Source organism: Lathyrus oleraceus, chromosome 4, assembly GCF_024323335.1.
Source record: "Lathyrus oleraceus cultivar Zhongwan6 chromosome 4, CAAS_Psat_ZW6_1.0, whole genome shotgun sequence".
In the NCBI taxonomy this organism is placed as follows: Eukaryota; Viridiplantae; Streptophyta; class Magnoliopsida; order Fabales; family Fabaceae; genus Lathyrus; species Lathyrus oleraceus.
This window is the reverse complement of record NC_066582.1, coordinates 43,880,853-43,902,131: the sequence shown is the minus strand read 5'-3', so window position 1 is coordinate 43,902,131 and position 21,279 is coordinate 43,880,853. Positions and strand designations below refer to the sequence as shown.

Sequence of the window (21,279 nt, the reverse complement as noted above, 5' to 3'; positions counted from 1 at the left end):
AAATGACCCTCACCATTTGATTCGAAAAATCCCATTGGAAGATTTTCTAGTGGGTCAAGATCCACATTTCACTTTGCTTTAAGTCCGTCTAGGCGGATTACACAAAACTAGGTTATTTATGTAGGAACTCCTTCCAATTGTATCTAATACAACTCTCGAATATTTTAATTGGGTGAATAAATCCTTATTCCAATCCATCACATGGATCATTTCCAACTCTTGCTTCTAAACATATATAATCTTATTATAATTTGTTTAGTTAAGTTTGACCCATTGTTTTAGCAAGTGGATATTACAGTTATCCCATCGCACCTTACTAATATAGAATATGCACCTCACGTAGGCGAAACCTACATTATTCGATACTAGTCTTGATGAGTGCTAAAACTTGGAAAGTATAAACTTAATATTTAATTTGAGGGAATTTGCAATTATTCTGATCTCACCGGCTTATTTATCATATAAATCGTCTCTCACATGCATCAACATACATACAAAATGAAACAGTTATGGCCCCTAGCGCAATTGTTCTCCCAATCCAATGAGAGAACCTAACTAACCTAATAACGATATAAGCTTCTCCAAGCAAGATCTTCAAGGTTGTCCTCCTTTGATATTGTATTCTTCTCTTTCTTCGAAACATTACATTACATAAAAGAAACTCGTTTTACATACGAGGGAGTGAGATGAGAAAAGATGTTACATTAAGAGATCAAAAGATAGGCACGACACGCAGGTCGTATTTTAAAATCTCAAAACAAAACAAAATAAAACTAAGGCCATAATCGATCACCACAAGACAATAATAATAAACACATTATTATTATTATTAATTTAAATTCTGTTAATTAAATAAACCAAACTAAATTTCGGAGACCGATCACTCTACTCAAACTTTTAATAAACAATTCATTAAGATTCGACGTTGATTTTTGTATCAGCACTTGATACTTTAAAGCACAACTCTTGCGCGGTCATAACCCTAATTGCATAGCTCTTTGACAGCATAACCCTTGTACCGTCATGAACCCTAATGCACCAATTTCAGACTGTTAAACACACCTCGATTGTTAATTCAGTATGATTGATCAACACATCATTGCTTCATCATACTAATGTCGGATCAAGAAGCAAATGACCATTGATCGCTCAAAGGAAAACAACCATTAAGTGTTTGAATGAACGAAACAGAAACAATATAGCATATATACCGTATTTTGCATCAGGACTACTTATATCATATATATAACTTGATCGATCTCAATTACGTAACCTATGGACGATCGATGTATCACTGATTCACCATACTAACGTCGGATTCCGAAGCATAATCAACATCAATCATCCAAATCGTACACACATGATGCCAAATTTAATTAATCGTTTATTCTTTAATTCATTCTGTCTTTTAATCGTATTAATACAGAAAATATAGAAAATAAACAGCTATCAGATGCATGGTTTCGTAAGTAGCTCGGATACCACTGAAGGAGAAGAGCGATCCAAAATGCAGCAGAATTTAAAAATTTCTCCTTTAGTGATCCTTACGAATGGGCATGATCAGTGATATAATTGTTACCTCTTGTGGCAATTGAAACCTTTGATGCAGATCTATGGAGCGATCACCAACGTTGAATGGTGACAACGCCTCTACTCAGTCCACACGAACAGATTCCTTCAATCTCAGTGCTAACTGCTACGAATGAAGGCTTTGAGTGTGTGTGTGTGTGTGTGTGTGTGTGAGAGAGAGAGAGAGAGAGAGAGAGAGAGAGAGAGAGAGAGAGAGAGAGAGAGAGAGAGAGATAGAGAGATAGATAGATAGATAGATAGATAGATAGATAGATAAATAGAGAGAGAGAGAGAGAGAGAGAGAGAGAGAGAGAGAATTACAACTACACCAATGCTTCTGCATAAGGGTTCTATTTATAGAATCACTTGTGTGAGCTACAAGCTAAAAAATCCACTTAAGTGTATGTGACCCATATCTTATGATATGCCAAAATCACTTAAGCGTGTGGTATCTTACCATATTTTGTATTCTACTTTAGTACATCATACCTTACGATGTTCTACAATTCACTTAAGTGCACTATACCTTACGGTGTTCCTTAGTTACTCTATCTCTCATCAATCCGTCCTTTTGTGTGTGACCCTATAGGTTTTCGCGACATTAGCATTTATATTAAATTACGTATTTAACATAATAAACAGTGAGCGGTATCTAGCAACACATTACTGCTACCCAAGATACGAAAATGTCATGTGATCTGACAAATCCTTTTGTGATAATACTTATGTGTATAATTACCCTTTTGCTCTTATGTCTATATTAAACACAAGGCATAGTCCGTGTCATCCTTGTCCAGTTCGATATTGGGCCCGTAGACATCTATCCTGTTACGTAAGATGGGCAAATTCCATCTAGGTTACTCTTGTCCCTCAACATGCTTCGTGGAGTACCCATCAACTGTCTTTATGGTCATCCAGTTACGGATAACGTTTGATCAACAATAAAGCACTCGACTCTATATCTAGGGTCCATAGTGGTTTTAGGTTGAAGGGTGGTATACACCATTATCACCATAAGAATAACTTATGACACTTTGCATAACATTCTATATAGTATTCTCATAGTGGGTCAATCCAGTATAAATGTTACTCTTAATATTCATACCTATGTTTAAGACTTGATAACTCCTTATCCATGATCCATGAGATGTGATCATCAGTCTATATACATAATAGTCTTAATGCTTTAATGTTATCCCACTTCACAATAAAGCTCGGTTACAAATACTTTAAGAATAATATCCTTATGTTTAATGGGATCTCATGATTAAGTCACACTTGATACATTAAACGGATTAGCTATTCTAGGGACTTTATCAAACAAACATAATAATAAAGTAAAAGCCTTTTATTATTAATAAATAATTCGATACAAGTACCAAAAGTATTTGCCTCTAGGGCTTACACCAACAGAAAGTTCAAACCGTGGTGAAAAGTGGCTTAAAAATAAATAAAAAACAAAATTGTAGGTGCTAGGATTCGAACACATGATCAGACGCCACTTATCACTACAGTTGGTACCTATGATTGTTGTGAAATGTCTTTTAGTAAATACCAAAAATAAAACAACCAAAAAAATTATTACCACGGTTAACAGGAACACCGTTGTAAAATGGTTATTACGAAATGTCTATTTTGTAGTAGTGGTGGCTCCACCTCATTGACTTGAGGAATACTATTGATGGTTCTTAGATGTTGATTGAAGACTTTAACGACATAATTCATCCCAATGAACAATAAGGAGGTAATTTTAATCATTCTAGAGCCACTACTTTGTTGAATGTCATTGATAAATGTAATTTAGTTGAAGTATACCTGATTGGTGGAAATTTCACATGGAATATGCCTTGTACTGGTAATCAAATGGCTATCGCAAGCTGGATATCTAAGGTATTTTCTTTAAACAATTTTGGCATATAGTTGAAGATGACGTTGTCTAACTTATAGATGCTTTTGTGACATATAGCTTTCACTCATCTCCTTTTGAGACTGTTATCACATTAATTTCTAAGGTAGGATGCCCCAAAAATTTTAAGGAATTCAGGCCCATTAGCTTGTACAACACTATTTACAAGCTTATTACGAAGATTATGGTTAAAATATTGCTTCCTTATCTAAATCAGATAGTTGGACCCTTCAAGAGTAGTTTTTTGTCTAGTAAAGGAACGACTAACAATGCCATTATCCTCCAAGAAGAAGTTCATTATATTCGTAAATCTAAAAAGAGAAAAGCTGACATGGTGTTCAAAATAGATCTTGAAAAGGACTATGATCATGTTAATTTAGATTTCTTGGAAATTTGTTTGAAGCAAAAAGGGTTTCCTCCCATAATTATAAAGTTGTTAATGCATCGTGGAACTAGCTCTTATATGTCTATTCTTTGGAATGGGATACAACTACCAAATTTTGTTCCACCTAGAGGATTACAACAAGGTGACCCCCTTTCACCCCATCTCTTTATTATCTGTATGGAATTCTTGTCACAGATAATCATCAAGGAAGTCAATGAAGATCATTGAAAACCTGTCAGGTTATCTCGTAATGGACCCCCTCTATCGCATTTATTTTTTGCAGATGATGCTTATTTTCGCAAAGGTTTCTAACTTCTAGACATGAATCATTTATGATATATTGAATCGTTTTGCCATGTATTTCTGGTCTTAGAGTGAATGTTGCTAAATCAAAGGTGTTCTTCTCAGCTACCACCAATAGGAGTAAAATGGATTCAATTGTCTCAAACATATGTATTAAGCAAACTCTTACTCTAGAGAAATAGTTGGGTTTCCCTATGTTGTATGGTCGTCTTCAACGCAAGGAATTTGAGTTTTTATAGGAGAAAATTAATCAGAGGATGGAATCTTTGCAACATAAATTGTTAAATAAGGTTGATTATTTCATTCTGGTTAGGTCTATTCTGATCTTCGTCCCAAATTATTATATGCAAGTGACTTGGCTACCTTAGCCAACTTGTGATTTTATTGATATGGTGGCTAGAAATCTTTTGTTGAAATGTAATTCAAACTATGGTGTGCATCTTGATGGATGGAATAAAATTACTAAGCCCAAAAAAATGCATGGTCTTGGGATATGGAAAACAAGAGATGCCAATACTTATATGTTGGAAAAGCTCCTTTTAGGTCTCCACCGGATTGTGATTCCCTACGGGTCTAAGTTTTTAAGCATAAGTACATTAGTGAAGAAACGTTCCTTAATATGAAAAAGAAACCTGAATCAATTACTTATAATGCAATTATGAAATTTCTATTTGCTTTTAAGGATGACTTTGAATTTAGATTGGGGGATGGAAACTCCTCATTCTGGTTTACCAGTTGGTATGAGGTAGGGAAATTAGCGGAGCAGGTTCTCTATGTGGATATCCATGATTTGGAAATGTGAGTGAATGGTGTTTACTTGGATGAGAATTATAACTTTAATTCATTATATACTAATATTCCCCCTAGTATTTGTGATCGCTTGAAAGCGCTTCCCATTTATTTGAACTCTATGGTGCCTGATCGGTTAACTTGGAAAGGCAATTTAGATGGTATCTTACTGCTCGAGATGGTTATAACTGGCTCAATAGACTTGAATTTATTCATAATACAACAATCAATAACTCTTAAAAGTGAGTGTGACATATTCTTGCTCCCGATAAGGTAAAATTCTTTCTTTGGACAACTTAACATAAGTCCATTCCTACTAGATCGATGTTGTGTCATCATGGTACGCTCCAGAAGGATCATTGTCATAGATGTAATTATGACGTTGAGACGACTCTACACTGTATAAGAGACTGTGAATTTGCTACTCGCTTTGGAAATCTATTGGCTTCTGGGACCCACTATTCTTCCAAAGAGATACTTTATATGATTGGACTAAACATGACATCAATGGTGACTCTATCTTTTTGGCTGCTTGTTGGTGGTTGTGGTGCACTAGAAACAAATTGCGTGTTGCTAATGAAATGGTATCTTCCTATACTTTGAAACTAATCATAGTGAATTATGCTAATCTGTTAACTAAATGATTTCTCAAGCATAATCGATCTCATCCAACGAGATTGATCACATGAAATGCATGCAAAGGTAGTAATATGATTTTAAATGTTGACGGTAATAGCCTCGGTAATCTCAAAGTCTCAAATTTTGGTGGATTGATTCAAAATGTTGATGGTGCTTGGGTTCACAATTTTGCGGGTAATATTGGTTTTTCAACATCCTTCTCGCTAAGAGTGGAAATATTCATCTGCTTTAAAGTATATTGATAGTGCATAACCGAGTTATAATATGTTCAACATAGAATAAAAAAAAGTAATAATAAGTCTTTGATTCAAATGATATAGTAAGGCTTGTTTGAAGCAATTTAATAGATGACATAACCTACAAACATGAGAAATGAATTGAGAATTAGAAAAATGTTATAATTAGAAAAGAGGAAAAAATCATTTTGACCTTGAAAGAATGACTTACATTTGCATGGTGTCATTTGTATTGTTTCTTCAAAAATGGTAGTGTGTGAAAGCTGAATAAAGAAATGGAGGTGTTAGGAATCATAGTAAAAAAAGAGAATGTTATTAATAAATTTAGTAGTTTAAAAGAAGAAAAAAAATGTACCTAGATCACGTTGTGAAAAACTTCTTTGAAGACAACATTTGTTGTTTCAGTCAAAGAGTTATTGTTTTTGTCATGTATTAAGATTTTCAATCCAGCTTTACTCTTAACTCTTGAAATAACAACATAAAATTGTCCGTGACTGAAAACATTCTTGGGCAAATATAGACCAACATAATCCAACGACTGACCTTGAGATTGGTTGATTGTCATAACAAATGACACTATAATTGGGAATTGTCTTATGATAAGTTTGAATGGCCATGGAGATTGAGAAGGAGACAAAGACATTCTCGTTATGTAAATAATGTTTCCAATATTTGCACCTGAAATTATCTTTGCTTCTATTACATGATTGACTAATTTAGTATATGTCAACCTTGTACCATTACAAAATCCTTCTGATTGATCCAAATTCCTTATCAACACGATGGTTGTGCCAATTTTCAATTTCAATGAATGGTTAGGCAAACCAAAAATTTTCAGACAACTCAAAAATTTTGGTGTCAAATGCTTGAAAGCATGATTATCATTTGCTTCCGATCTATCAATGGAATCACAACTCAAATATTCTTTACAGTCACCTTCATGAAAAATAATGATTATTAAAATAACTATTTATATATTTGAAACAAAAAAAATATGCAACTCTCAAATATCCTATATAATAGATGTACTTCTCTAAAATAAGCACTTCTAAAGAAAACAATGTTCATGTATCAAACATAATTATTCCTATAATATGGAATTAAAATATATCCAAAAAAATAGTAATAATAGAAATTAATATATACCTGGAAGAAGATTAGCTATGTAGTCATTTATGTCGTCAACTATTTCAATAATTGATGCTAGAATTGTTCGACACGAAAGGAAATCTAGATTTGTGTAATTTTGAAGTAGACCTAAATATGTACTTGTAACAATTGCTTGAATTGAGTCCACAAAATCTCTAATTAGTAACTCTTCAGGAATATCTATTCAACATAACCATCATTGGGTTCTGAGACTTTTCCATTGCCGACTTGTAAAATCCAATATGAGAATAGCCTAATTTCTTGTAAAATCCATCATTGGGTTCATAGACTTTCCCATTGCCACAATTCTACATAACATTAAAGAGCTTCACATTAGGGAATTGTGAGTTCAAATATTTCATACTCTTATGATCTGTTTGGTTCAATCAGGGGGGAAGAGAGATTTTTATCAAGGGGATGGGAGGTGAGGGGAAGGGATGTGGGGACTTTTAATTACATATATATTTTGCTCAAAATATGCAAGGGGAATGGAGGAATTTTAATTACAAATATGTTGGTTCGCAAGGGCATGAGAGAGGTATTTTAAAACTAATTTACTTTTTTAACCTTATAATTTTATCATAAAACTCATGATATTTACCATTTATAATTCAAATACAAATTTATTGACGAAGTATAACTATTCAATTAGAGAATATTATGAAAGATTTTATAAAAACGTAGTAATTATAAGATATATTTTTTAAAAAATCATCAAATACAATAAAATCTAACAAAAATTATTATAAACAAAAACATTACGCTAATTAAAAAAATGACAATACAGTATAAAAAGTAAAATAAAAAAAATTTAAACACATATAATGATAATATTAAAATGAAGATATAAAAATACAAAAAATATAAAAAGAAGATAAAATTTATTCAAAATAAAACTTTTAACAACTTTCTAATAAGTTAAGTTTATATTTTAAAAAAATAAAAAAATATGATTATAATTAACATGAAACACCTCAATTTCCCTCTAAATCTCTTAAATAAGAAGAAGTAAAAAATGATTCGCGCCAGATTTGATCGGTTCTATCTATCCCCTCTCCTCCTATTAAATTTTGAACCAAACAAACAAACTATTTTCCTCCCTCCCCTTCATTTACGCGAATCAAATAGATCCTTAAATAGAGAAAAATACTTATATTTGACTATATAGTAAAACATAGAAGTGATAATTATGGACACACTAATGTTATGTAGAAAATCATTAATCTTTTATTAGTATTGAAATTTTATTTTTTAAATATTTTTTTTCTTTTCCTTTTTCCATTAAAAAAGTACCAAAATAAAAAGAATACAAATCTGAAAAACACAATACTGACATATTTTGTTATAAGCGTCATCTACATTAAAAATAAGACAACATTAGCGGACATGAGAATATAGTGATCCTAGTTCCCACCAATATTTTGCTACTTACACTTCCCTGTTGTTCAATCTGCCTTCATTTCTAGGGTTACCGTTAGCCCTGGCCACATACGGAGCCTCTCACTCTCCATCAATGCCATTCCGATGAATCCATTTCACCCCTCACCAGAGGCATGCGACTGTTGCGGCGTCACCCCAACCTCTCCTCTCTTCCTCCACACAATCAGTTACAGAGCCATCAACCGTCGCTTCTGCACCAACTGCGTCCTCAAGCAACAACAAGGCACTTTCTGCCCTATCTGCTTCGAACTCTTCAACGATTCCTTTATCCCTAACATTCACCTCATGTGCATCCGTTGCCCCTCTATCGCTCACCGATCCTGTGTTCTGCCTTCGTCAACACCTGATTTCGCTTTCCTCTGCCCGGCTTGCGCCGATCCGAATTTCTCTTACTTTAAGGTTGATCGGAGAGGTATTGATTTTCATGCCAATAAGGTACTTGCCGCTGCTGCTCAGATTTCTGCTAATACTTTGACCAGAGCAGCGGTTGCGATTCGGTTGGATGCTGAGAGGCGAGCTATGGTTGCGGTGGGAGCTAGGAAGAAAGCTATAGAGGCTCTGGAACTCTTCGCGGATGTGGCTGCTAAGGAGCAAGAGGAAGGTTCATCGGAGCAGGAGGACGATTCTGGTACCGAGAATTCTGACTCAGAATCATCAGATTAGTGTGTGTTAGTCTTTGCCATTGAAACTTGGATTGGAATTTAGGTTTTTGAATTGGTTATCTTGTTGTGAATTATATGTCGATTGGCCTAGTGCTAGGTTTTGATTAGGACTAGTTGATTAGGTTGATTGCATTATTCAAATATTTATGTTTCTTATAAAATTACAGTTGTTTTTGTAGGATTAGTTGATTCTGTTGATTGCATCATTAACAAATTTGAGTTTATTTATAACATTACAGTTTTTGTTCAATAATAGTATTAATTTTATAAGATCTAGATATGTCTATGAAGATCACACTTTATCGGTGTCAATCTCATTATTTATTTGTCTGTTTTTACTGAAAAGAACAGAACAGTCACAAATTTCCCACAGTTTGCTCTTTCTTGAGAGGAGACAAATGTTTGTATGTATCAAAGGGTTTGCCGTTGTGCTCTAATGTCCAAGGCAGAGAAGCCACTAGCCAATGCTTTTGACCATGAGCTTTTGTTGCGTAGAAGACGGTGTCAGTAGGATCAAGGGTATATATGCTTAACATCAGTGTATCAAATATTGGTTGCTCCAAATATTGTTTCGTGCTTGTCAGTGATGGAAAATGTCTTATAATTCTGTCTAGCATCACAGCTTCAACCGAATAAACTCTGTTGCAAAATGGAATCTAGGATAAAACATACTTGGAATCTTAGTAATTATACAATCATTCTTTTGTCTGATGTACATATTCACTCACCTATTTGCAATAGATACTGTAAGTTATGCTGTAATGTTATTGTTATCGAAACAGTGGAAGTTGAGTTGCAGAAAGGGACATGCAGTTAGTCAGGATCTCCATGTTCTGTCTCTCAATCTCAAATGACTGTTATTTGTATGACAGACAGTTCAACTAAGCTGCACAAAATAATGAAAGAAGTTTCTTTTATATTTTTTCTTGCCGTCCCAAATTCGTAGCTTTATACCATTGACCATATAGCTTTAGTGGGGTTCAGCTTTCTTTGCAAGACACCTTACTTTGCCATCCCAAAAATTGCTCTTGCTTTCGTAGACATTCCATTTCGTTTTTCAACTCTGATATTTCAAATTTTCACTGTTAATTGACAAGAGTAAACTGTCTGCAAATCACTTTATTGTCGTAGCAGTTTCTGTTTCTTGTGATCCTCTTGCTCTTGTGTGACTGGCATTCTTTCAAAAACTAAGCAATAGTGGATGAGTTGGTTTTATTGGATTACCGGTGGTGCATATTTGGGACGAGGGCCTGAGTTCTCTTGTTCAAAGAGAAAATGATATCAATTACAAGTACAAAGAGGGGGGCTTGACCCATGTTACCTTCTGGTCCTTACTCGAGATAGCTCGGGTCAGATTCCGGGCTGACGGGCTGACTATGTTGACAAGAAGGGAACTTTCTATGCCTTATTATTTTGGTTTGGATCCATTTAATATTGATGCAGATTCGTTTTATGCAAACTATAATACGACTTTTTGTTAATGACAAACATCATTCTAGTTTCTATGTTTGTCACCCAAATTACCAAGTTATTTTAATGACCCTGATGTAGTCATAAAGTGGCAACTAGTTTGTTACTTTTCTGCTTTCTTAGACTGGTTATGGGTATGGAGCACTGAACTAAATATGAAGTGGTTTTGCATCTGTAGTAGTTAAGCACTGAATAGGTGCAATTGATAAACAAAGAAGGAAATATGAGCTTTTAAGCTGGGTTACTAGTACCTGAATCTGTAACGTGAGCTGCACATTTTCATTTACACAAACTTAGTGTTGAGTACGGTCGTTGTTTTTAGTATTTTGCTTTGTTGTTCATTACATCCCATCCCATCCCATGTAGTGATCACAAATCATATGGAAAATCCAAAATATTATATATATATATATATATATTTTTTATATTTTGGATTTTAAAATCTGGATGCACCTAGTCTTCTACAAAATCATTTCATGATTGATGCACCCCATTTTTGTAAAAAATTGGTCCAGACCTATTTTCTTCGGGCTCCATTCGAATTCCAATATTTGGAAATTCAAGCGGGAAAACAAATTTGGCTATCAGTTTGATGTATACATCTCTTCAAGTTTTAAAATGATTAAAACTCCTTATTTTCAAAAACTCTATAAAAATATTCTTCCATTGTCACTCAAGATTTTTACTTCAAAACAACATTCTTCTGTATTTTGGTATCAAATGGATCAAAAGAAGCTGGAATTTCAGCTAATGTACATGTATTACATTACTCATTACTTTAGATCATTTGGTGTTTTAAGCTGAAAAATGAATGTTGTGTTCGAATTTCAAAATCTGGATTATGTTCATACTATGTTTGGAAAGTGAAATCCAGACTGTTCTATTATGGTGCACCCTGATGTTGTCCATGATGTTGTCTTCGACACTACTCTATCCGTGGATGTTAAATCGGGTGATGTCCATATAGACGTCGAAAAACAATTTACAAATAAACATGAGTTTGCTATACGTGAACATATACTTCAATGGGTTTGCACGGAGGCTGCAAAATTAGGGTTCGATATTGTAATCTGGAGGTCAGATTCTAGTTCTGGTAGAAGATTGACATTTAGGACGATGAGATGTGAAAGAAGTGACAAGTATAAAGCACTCACAATGACAGAGGAACGAGGAAATGCAAATGTCCTTTTAAGTTGCGCATGTACCTCAAGGTAAATAATACACGCATATTTAATGTGATATGTGTTATATAGAATCAAGATTTATGTTACAAGTAACCCAATCACCCTATTGTATGTCATTTGAATGTAGAAGAGAAGAAACTTGTCTTTGGCATGACATTGGACATGGTTCAGCCCAAAAACATACTATCAACTTTGAAAAGGAAAAAACTCGAAAGTGTCTCAAATATTAGATAAGCGTACAATGTTCACACACAAAACAACAAGGCAAAAAGAGATCTAAGATCCAAAATGCAACAAATGTTGAAGCTTTTGGATGATGATCATTATGTATTTAGGTACAAAGTTTTTGAGGATAGAAAAACCGTTCGAGATATATTTTGGACTCATCCTGATTCCATCAAGTTGTTCAACACTTTCCCCACTGTTCTCATAGTTGATTCAACATATAAGACTAACAAGTACAAACTACCACTTCTAGATATTGTTTGTGTTACTTCTACATATATGACATTTTCAGTTGGGTTTGCATTCTTGGAAAGTGAAAAAGAGGACAATTTTATGTGGGTTTTGGAAGTGTGTTAGACTATATTGAAATAACGAGAAAATATGCCACAAATGATTATCACCGATTGCGATACCGCACCGATGAACTCGGTTGGAAAGATGTTTCATACATCGTATGCTTTACTGTGTAGGTATCATATAACAAAAAATGTGAGAGGTAGACCTAAGCCTGAAGTAGGGTCAAAATAAATCAAGGGTGAAGACGGGAAAATGATCAAACCTAATGTGATATTGGAAAGCATAATGGATGCTTGAAAAACTATAATAAATTCTTCTTCAGAAGTGTAATATGTTGAATCAGTCATATTGTTCAGAAGGGTGTGCGTGGCATATCCAAATTTCTTGAAATATGTTGAAAACACAATTCTAGACTAGGTGAAAAACAAGATTGTTTGTGCTTGGACCAACCAGGTAAGACACTTCGGAAATACTACAATCAATAAGGATGAATCTGGTCACGCCACATTAAAGAACTACTTGAGAAATAATAAAGGGAAATTGTGTACGGGATGAGAATCACTGAACAAAATGATTCATAATCAACACAATGAGATCCAAACATCATTTGGTTGAAGTATCACAGTACTAGAGCACAAATTCAAAGATCAAAATCTTTATTCATAGTTGGTCGACCATATATCTTGAGCAGAATTGAATTATATTTATCATGAAACTAAGTTAGTAGAGAAAACATGTTCAGATAGCTCAAAGTGTGATTGTACACTTAGGATGACATATGGTCTTCTATGCGCTTGTTTGATTTCCCAAAATATGAAACTTGATAGGACCATACGTATGAAGGAGATTTACTCGCATTGGGAAAAAGCCCTAATTTGATGATGATTGAGTGGTGAAAGAGAGCAAGTCAAATATATCTATCATCACGGAATGGGAGACCATTCAAGAGAGGTTTTTGAAAATCGATGATAACATGAAACTTCACAGCAAAGAGAAAATGAGGAAGATTGCCTTTCCAAAAATAACATATTTGAAACCATCCTCAGAACCGGTAAAAATAAAGGGTGCTCCTAATTAAGTAAAACCAACACCGAGTGACAATTCAATCAAACGATCTCCATCCTATTTCGAACATGTCAACACATTTTTTTATGGATTCTCCAATTTCACAATCCAAAAGAAGTTCTTCAATGGTGTTCGCATCAGTATACAATCTCCTTCACCATCTTTACAAAAAATGATACACATTGAAGAGATGACAATTTTTATGCACAAATATATTAACCAAATTGTAGATGTCAAGGGTGACAGTAACTGCAATTATCACACTATTTCAGGTGGGTAACAAAGAGGAGAATCATACACTTGTTTGCCAACATCTTATCAAAGAGTTGAATATGCATAAGGAATCATACATAATGCTATATGGGAAAAAGAACATTTCAATGAAATTCATGCATCTCTTATTCCCTGTGTTAACGGTCTAGCACTAGTGGAAAAATGAGTATGTTTTCCTGAAATGGGCCATCTTATAGCAAATGCATATAACATGGCGTGTATCAGTCTGGCAAGATATGGTTTATCGAAAATATTTTTCCCATTTCGAAGTGGCTCATTTCAAAATCCATAGAACGCATTATATGTATTGGGTGACTTTCAAAATCACATCATTTTAATCACGTTTATTTGAAATCGGGATGTCTTATACCACGAACGTCCCCTGAATGGTCATCTTATTCCACAAAAGAAGCTAGAAGTTGGCCGAATAAGTTTTTGGATAAGATGGAAGAGATTGCCAAGTCAGGCGAAATAGAAATAGAATCAAACCAGGAAAAGTAAAAGACAAAACCACATATAAATATAGATTTAAGTGATGACACATATTTTGATGCATTTTAGTTTTATCTTACCATGTATGTGGTAACATATTTTTTTGTGTAATGTTGTATTGTTATATTCAAAAATGTAATTCTTATATATTTTGATGTGTTTTAATGTATATCTACAATTACTTGTATAAAAATTGGGAAACATGTGTCTAAAACTGTCCGCCTGCAAGATTAACTTCCGTAATGGATGATTCCGGGTTTTAAAATCCGGACAAACCATATTTATTGTTGTGTTATTATTTCATACGGAAAAGGGTCACTCAAGAATTCAATATCCGAACAAACCTTATTGTAAGAACAAAGTTCAGTATCTATAATTCATCTATAAGATTTTGATGATAACAAAGGATGAAACAAAATGGTACCCTAACAAAATTTATCTAAGTGTGCAAGACTCTAATAAAAAAGAAGTCAGATAGACATATATCAGATACAGACACTAGTTCAGAATGACCACTTAGAAGATATGCAAGCAGAAGCTCGAACTCTGAACAAAGGAAGCGTACAAAGCTTAACGAAGAAAGAGATATCAGACACTCTATAGCAGAAGAGCACACTCTAGGATCTGAAGCTTTTACACTCTGACATAATCAATCAGGAAGACATCAAGAACCTCTGAAGACAGTCAACTGTAAGCAACTATCTGAAGACGTACTTGCTGAACAGAAACTCTGATGTCTGAACACTCTGATTCAGAAAACAATCATCGAAGACTTAGCTATGAAGACTTCCACTTACGGAAAGAATCTAATTTTGGAAGAAAGTTATAGCGCCCCAAACTGCTTTGGAAAGAACACAGAGATTAATGACATTAATCATCAATCATTGCCAAGATTCTTTTTGATCCAACGGTCTCTTCATAAAGAAAAAAACAACGAAACACACGAGAATACTGAAACTACTCTCATATCTCTTACACATTCTCCTTTCACACGAGTTACTGCTCTAAAGTGTGAACATTTCCTTTGTTCTTATATTGTGTATCTTCAAAAAAAAATATTATCACTTAAAATAATTCAACCCCTCCCCCCGCTTTCTTGTTTTTCTCAACCTTCAATTGGTATCAGAGCTTCGGCTATGTTATTGATTTTCTAATTAAAACACTTAACAATGTAGAGAGATCCAGCATGAGAAAAACACTATGGCCAACACCAACGAAAGAGATAGTTACAATGCTAAACCTCCAATCTTTGATGGAGAAAAAATTGATTATTGAAAGACAGAACCGAAAGTTTCTTTCTGGGTTATGACACTGATCTACGGGACATAGTTACTATTGGCTATATACCTCCTGTATCTGATGATGGTATTGCTATTGCCAAAAACAAGATGACAGATGATCAGAAGCGTGACTTCAAGAATCATTACAAAGTCAAAATAATATTGTTGAATGCCATTTCCTACAATGAATATGGAAAGATCACCAACAGGGAAACCGCCAAATAAATACTTGACTCCCTGAGGATGACTCACGAAGGAAATTCACAAGTCAAAGAGACAAAGGCTCTGACTCTAATTCAGAAGTATGAAGCCTTCAAGATGGAGGACGATGAAGCTATAAAGGTAATGTTTTCTAAATTTCAAACTTTAACTGCAGGACTCAAGATTCTGGACAAAGGCTACACAACTGCAGATCATGTCAAAAAGATTGTCAGAAGCTTGCCAAAGAAGTGGAGACCCATGGTCACTGCATTAAAATTATCAAAGGATCTGAACAACATAAGTGTAACACCCCGATAATAATAAAATAATTATTTAAATTGAGTTAATAATATATTTATTAATTTAATTAAATAATTGGAAATTTTATTATTATTATTATTGGAAAATATATATGTTGGAAATAAGGAAAAGAGCCCATTTGGAGTAAAAAGGTTTTTACGTGAAAAAAAAATAGAGAAGCGACCGTGAAAGAGGAAAAGGGCAAGAGGCAGAGCAAGAGGAAGAAGGTTGGAGAAGAGCTTGGAGCTTAGAGATTTTGCCGGATTAACTCAGGTAAGGGGGGTTTATCACCGATTAATGGGTATTATGGGATAATATATGATGGGTAGTGAGAAACCATTGATATGCCTCTGATTGAATGATGTATGATGAATTTGTGAACTTTTGGGATGAACGAAATTTGGATTAAAATTGAAGAAATTCGTAGGAATTAGGGGTAGAAACGTTAGAAATTTGTGAAATCGAAAGTGGATAATTCGTGTTAGATGAGATGAATGAATTGTGTGTAAAATTTGGACTGTGGAAGGTTGAATTGGATAGATCTCGTAGCAGAGAAAGCCATTGCAGATCTGGAAATTCTGGTTTCTGGTCATACGCGTATGGCACTAGGCAATACGCGTATGATATGGCTGGTACGCGTATGGAGGAGGCCTTACGCGTATGGGTGAGGAAAATGATATTTTGAACGTAGATTTGTCTCTGTTGGTACGCGTATGAGAGAGTGGTACGCGTAGCATACGCGTATGAGACAGATGATACGCGTATGGGTTGGGGCGAGGAAACGCGCCATACGCGTATGGGCATAGGCAATACGCGTATGGGCAGACTTGTGGTTTTCCTGAACTGTTGTTGTGCAGTTTTTGGTTGTTTAGGCTGAGTGATGTAACTTAGCTGATGTATGACGTAGTAGGGATCATTTCCCGTTGTTTTGAGCAGTATAGGTATTAGTAGGGTGTGTTAATACCGTGTTTAATTATTTGACATGATATGATGTGTTGATACATGTGTTGATGATGTATGGTGAAATGCATAATGCTGTGAATGTATATATTATGCATGTATTTGTGAATGGACTGTTGTATGGCTTAGGGTGTGAGCATGTGTCCATTGTGGATTGTTGTTGATGTTGCATTGCTAGATGATTAGCGTGCATAACATAGCCTGTGGGGCTGTAGCTAATTCCCATAGTGAGGAATTAGTGAGTAAATCATTGTGGATTTGTTGTTGATGTTGGCATGCTAGGTGATTAGTGTGCATAGTCTAGCCTTTGGGGCTGTAGCTAATTCCCATAGTGAGGAATTAGTGAGTGAGTCACTAGGTCTCAAATGAGTGGGACTAGTGAGCTTAGTAGCCGTATCTGGATTGATCGGTGAGCTTGAACTATATGTTCAAGAATAGTCGGTACCGCATGTGTGGAGTCTCATTGCATAAATTATGTATGGCGTATAATATGAATGGATGTATTCCAATATTATACGTGTGTGGTGTTGCTATTGAGTATGACTATGAGTTGTATTGGTGTTGAGCATGATGTTTGAGTTGGTGTGCCGTTACTGAATGTGCGAATACGATTAGGGTGATTAATGTGTTAAATTACTTAACATGACATGATATTTTATAATACTTATTATATCGATTGAGGAACTCACCCTTACAACTATTTTTCAGGTAACGAGAAATGAGTTGAGTAGAAGCGAATGCTTGGAGTCTAGTGTAGTCTCCTTAGTGGGTCGTGCTCTGATAGATGTAACATCGGGAGGGAACCTTTTAATTATGTTGTTTTATGTTGTTGAATAATTTACATGTGAATGTTACATGTTTTACATGATTGAGGAGATCTCTATCCGCTGCGTTTTATGCAAATGTTTATGTTTTGAATTAATAAAAGAGCATGACCGTTATATTGTTGAATGGTGTGAATATTATGTGTGACACCCTTGAATGGCATAATTACTCTGAATTGTTATATGTTTATTATTTTTAATTAAATATTTGGGGTATTTTAGAAGGGTGTTACATTAGTGGTATCAGAGCATAGTCGGTCGAGTCGAGTCGTAATTATTCTGTTTCCCCTGTACGGGATAGGTGTTGTGTAACCCTATCAGTACTTATTGTTTTAGTTTGTTGGGTTTTCAGAATAGAGATGGCTGGAAGAGGTAGAGATGATGCTGCGATTGCTGAGGCTCTGGGTATGCTAGCTGGAGTACTTGGAGGGAATCCGAATGTGGTGGGAATGGGAGCTGCTCGTCAACTGAGTGAGTTCCAGAAGAACAATCCTCCAATGTTCAAGGGAGCATACGATCCAGATGGCGCTCAGAAGTGGTTGAAGGAGATAGAGAGAATCTTCCGAGTGACTGAGTGTGCCGATAACCAGAAGGTCAGGTTCGGTACGTATATGCTGTCGGAAGAAGCAGATGACTGGTGGGTTGCTACCCGCACTGAGTTGGAATCTGCTGGGAATGCTGAGATCACTTGGGCTGTATTCAGAGAGAGATTCCTGAGGAAGTACTTTCCAGAAGATGTCAGAGGAAAGAAAGAGATAGAGTTTTTGGAATTGAAGCAGGGTAACAGGTCTGTTACTGAGTATGCTGCTAAGTTCACAGAACTGTCGAAGTATTACACTCCCTATAATGAGGCTGCTGGAGAATTTTCGAAATGTGTGAAGTTTGAGAACGGGTTGCGTCCCGAGATCAAACAGGCTATTGGATATCAGCGGATCAGAGTGTTTTCTGACTTGGTTGACTGTTGCAGGATTTTTGAACAGGATTCCAAAGCCAGAGCAGAGAGCTATCAGCAGAGGGTTGATAGGAAAGGCAAGAATCAGAATGATCGTGGAAAACCGTATGCAGCTGGCAAAGGTTTTCAGAAGCAGAGTGGGATGAAGAGGCCTAGTGGGGGAGACTCTAGTGCTCCTGTTAAGTGTTATAGATGTGGTCGGGCCGGACATCGTGTCCATGAGTGTACCAGTGCTGAGATGAAGTGTTTCAAGTGTGGAAAAGGTGGTCATTTGGCTGCAGAGTGCCGGTTGAAGACTGTAACTTGTTTCAACTGTGGAGAGTTGGGTCATATCAGTCCACAGTGTCCTAAGCCGAAGAAAGAGAATCAGTCGGGAGGCAAGGTCTTTGCTTTATCGGGTTCTGAGACTTCTGCAGATGATCGTTTGATCCGAGGTACGTGTTATATTAATGGCTTTCCTCTTGTAGCTATTATTGACACCGGTGCTACTCATTCCTTTATATCTTTGGATTGTGCTGTGAAACTTAAGTTAGAGATATCTGAGATGCTTGGAAGTATGGTGATTGATACTCCCGCAAAGGGTTCAGTGACTACTACTTCAGTTTGCTTGAGTTGTCCTTTGAGTATTTTTGGTAGAGGTTTTGGGATAGACCTTGTGTGTCTTCCACTAGTGCATATTGACGTTATCTTGGGTATGAACTGGTTGGTGTGTAACCGTGTTTCCATCAACTGTTTTGATAAGACTGTAATATTTCCTGAGATTGAGGAAGGAAAGAGTTTGTTTCTATCAGCAAGGCAGGTGAATGAGGCAGTAGCAGATGGGGCAGAGTTGTTTATGCTGTTAGCGACTTTGGAAGCTAAAGATAAACTGGTGATTGGCGATCTAGCCGTAGTGTGTGATTTTCCTGATGTGTTTCCAGAAGAAGTGAATGAATTGCCGCCAGAGCGTGAAGTTGAGTTCTCGATTGATTTGGTACCTGGTACTAGACCGATATCGATGGCTCCGTACCGTATGTCTGCTGTTGAGTTAACTGAATTGAAGAGTCAGTTGGAAGATCTGTTGGATAAGAAATTTATTCGTCCGAGTGTGTCACCGTGGGGTGCACCAGTGTTATTGGTTAAGAAGAAAGAAGGTACTATGAGGTTGTGTGTGGACTACAGGCAACTGAATAAAGTGACGATCAAGAATCGGTATCCTTTGCCGAGGATTGATGATTTGATGGATCAGTTGGTTGGTGCGAGTGTGTTCAGCAAGATAGATTTGAGATCTGGGTATCATCAGATACGTGTGAAAACTGAGGATATTCAGAAGACTGCTTTCAGAACAAGGTATGGACATTATGAGTATTCTGTAATGCCTTTTGGGGTGACTAATGCGCCTGGAGTATTTATGGAGTATATGAATAGGATTTTCCACCCGTACCTAGATAAGTTTGTTGTGGTGTTTATTGATGATATTTTGGTGTATTCGAAATCTGAAGAAGAGCATGCTGAGCATTTGAGAGTGGTTTTAGGAGTTCTGCGAGAAAAGAAGTTATTTGCTAAACTATCCAAGTGTGAATTTTGGCTAGAAGAGGTGAGTTTTCTTGGTCATGTGATTTCAAGAGGTGGTGTTGCTGTTGATCCTTCTAAGATAGAAGCGGTATCTAAGTGGGAAGCTCCTAAGTCTGTTGCTGAGATTCGAAGTTTCCTTGGTTTGGCTGGTTATTATAGGAAGTTCATTGAGGGATTTTCTAAGTTGGCGTTACCGTTGACGATGTTGACTAGAAAGGGGCATGCGTTTGTTTGGGACTCAAAATGTGAAGAAGGTTTCCAAGAGTTAAAGAGAAGGTTGACTACTGCTCCTATTCTGATATTACCGAGTTCGTCGGAACCATTTGAGGTTTACTGTGATGCTTCATTGTTGGGTTTGGGTGGTGTGTTGATGCAGAATAAGCAGGTTATAGCTTATGCTTCGAGACAATTGAGGGTTCATGAGAGGAACTATCCGACACACGATTTAGAGTTGGCAGCTGTTGTATTTGTTCTGAAGTTATGGAGGCATTATTTGTACGGGTCAAGATTTGAGGTTTTCAGTGACCATAAAAGTTTGAAGTATTTGTTTGATCAGAAAGAGCTGAATATGAGACAGAGGAGATGGTTAGAATTTCTGAAGGATTATGACTTTGGTTTGAATTACCATCCGGGTAAAGCAAACGTAGTGGCTGATGCATTGAGTCGGAAATCATTGCATATGTCTATGTTAATGGTTAAAGAATTGGATTTAATTGAGCAGTTTAGAGATTTGAGTTTGGTGTGTGAGAGTACTCACAATAGTGTTAAATTGGGAATGTTGAAATTAACGAGTGGTATTCTGGATGAGATTAGAGAGGGTCAGAAATCCGATGTGTTTTTGGTCGATAAGTTGACTTTAGTGAATCAAGGTCAAGGTGGTGAGTTCAGAGTTGATGAGAATGGTGTTTTGAGATTTGGTAATCGGGTGTGTATTCCGGATATTATCGAACTTAAGAAGAGTATTCTGGAGGAAGGACATCGTAGTGGCTTGAGTATTCATCCTGGAGCTACGAAGATGTATCATGATTTGAAAAAGTTATTTTGGTGGCCGGGAATGAAAAGAGAAATTGCGAGTTTTGTTTATTCCTGTTTGACTTGTCAGAAGTCGAAGATTGAGCATCAGA

The 21,279-nt window shown here is 35.8% G+C and overlaps 1 protein-coding gene and 1 pseudogene across 1 annotated transcript; one reads left to right on the top strand and one right to left on the bottom strand.

Annotated features, from left to right (window-relative positions):
- Positions 1-5,931: 5,931 nt before the first annotated feature.
- LOC127135910 (uncharacterized) lies at positions 5,932-8,496 on the bottom strand. Its single transcript, XM_051062534.1, has 5 exons — positions 8,469-8,496; positions 6,974-7,156; positions 6,192-6,763; positions 6,039-6,090; positions 5,932-5,948 (listed from the first exon to the last, which is right to left on the bottom strand). The coding sequence occupies exons 1-5, from the start codon at positions 8,494-8,496 to the stop codon at positions 5,932-5,934; spliced, it is 852 nt and encodes a 283-aa protein (XP_050918491.1).
- Positions 8,497-8,504: 8 nt separating this feature from the next.
- Positions 8,505-9,988, top strand: LOC127135909 (uncharacterized; annotated as a pseudogene).
- The last annotated feature ends 11,291 nt before the right edge of the window (positions 9,989-21,279 follow it).

What these genes read in the sequence shown, in the direction of transcription:
- LOC127135910 (XM_051062534.1), bottom strand. Translation starts at nt 8,496, where the DNA reads ATGGCATTGATGGAGAGTGAGAGGCTCC. An exon ending in CATAGCTAATCTTCTTCCAG is followed by an intron (nt 6,764 to 6,973) that starts GTATATATTAAT and finishes TTTTTCATGAAG; the next exon opens with GTGACTGTAAAGAATATTTG. An exon ending in TCAAAGAAGTTTTTCACAAC is followed by an intron (nt 6,091 to 6,191) that starts GTGATCTAGGTA and finishes TTCTTTATTCAG; the next exon opens with CTTTCACACACTACCATTTT.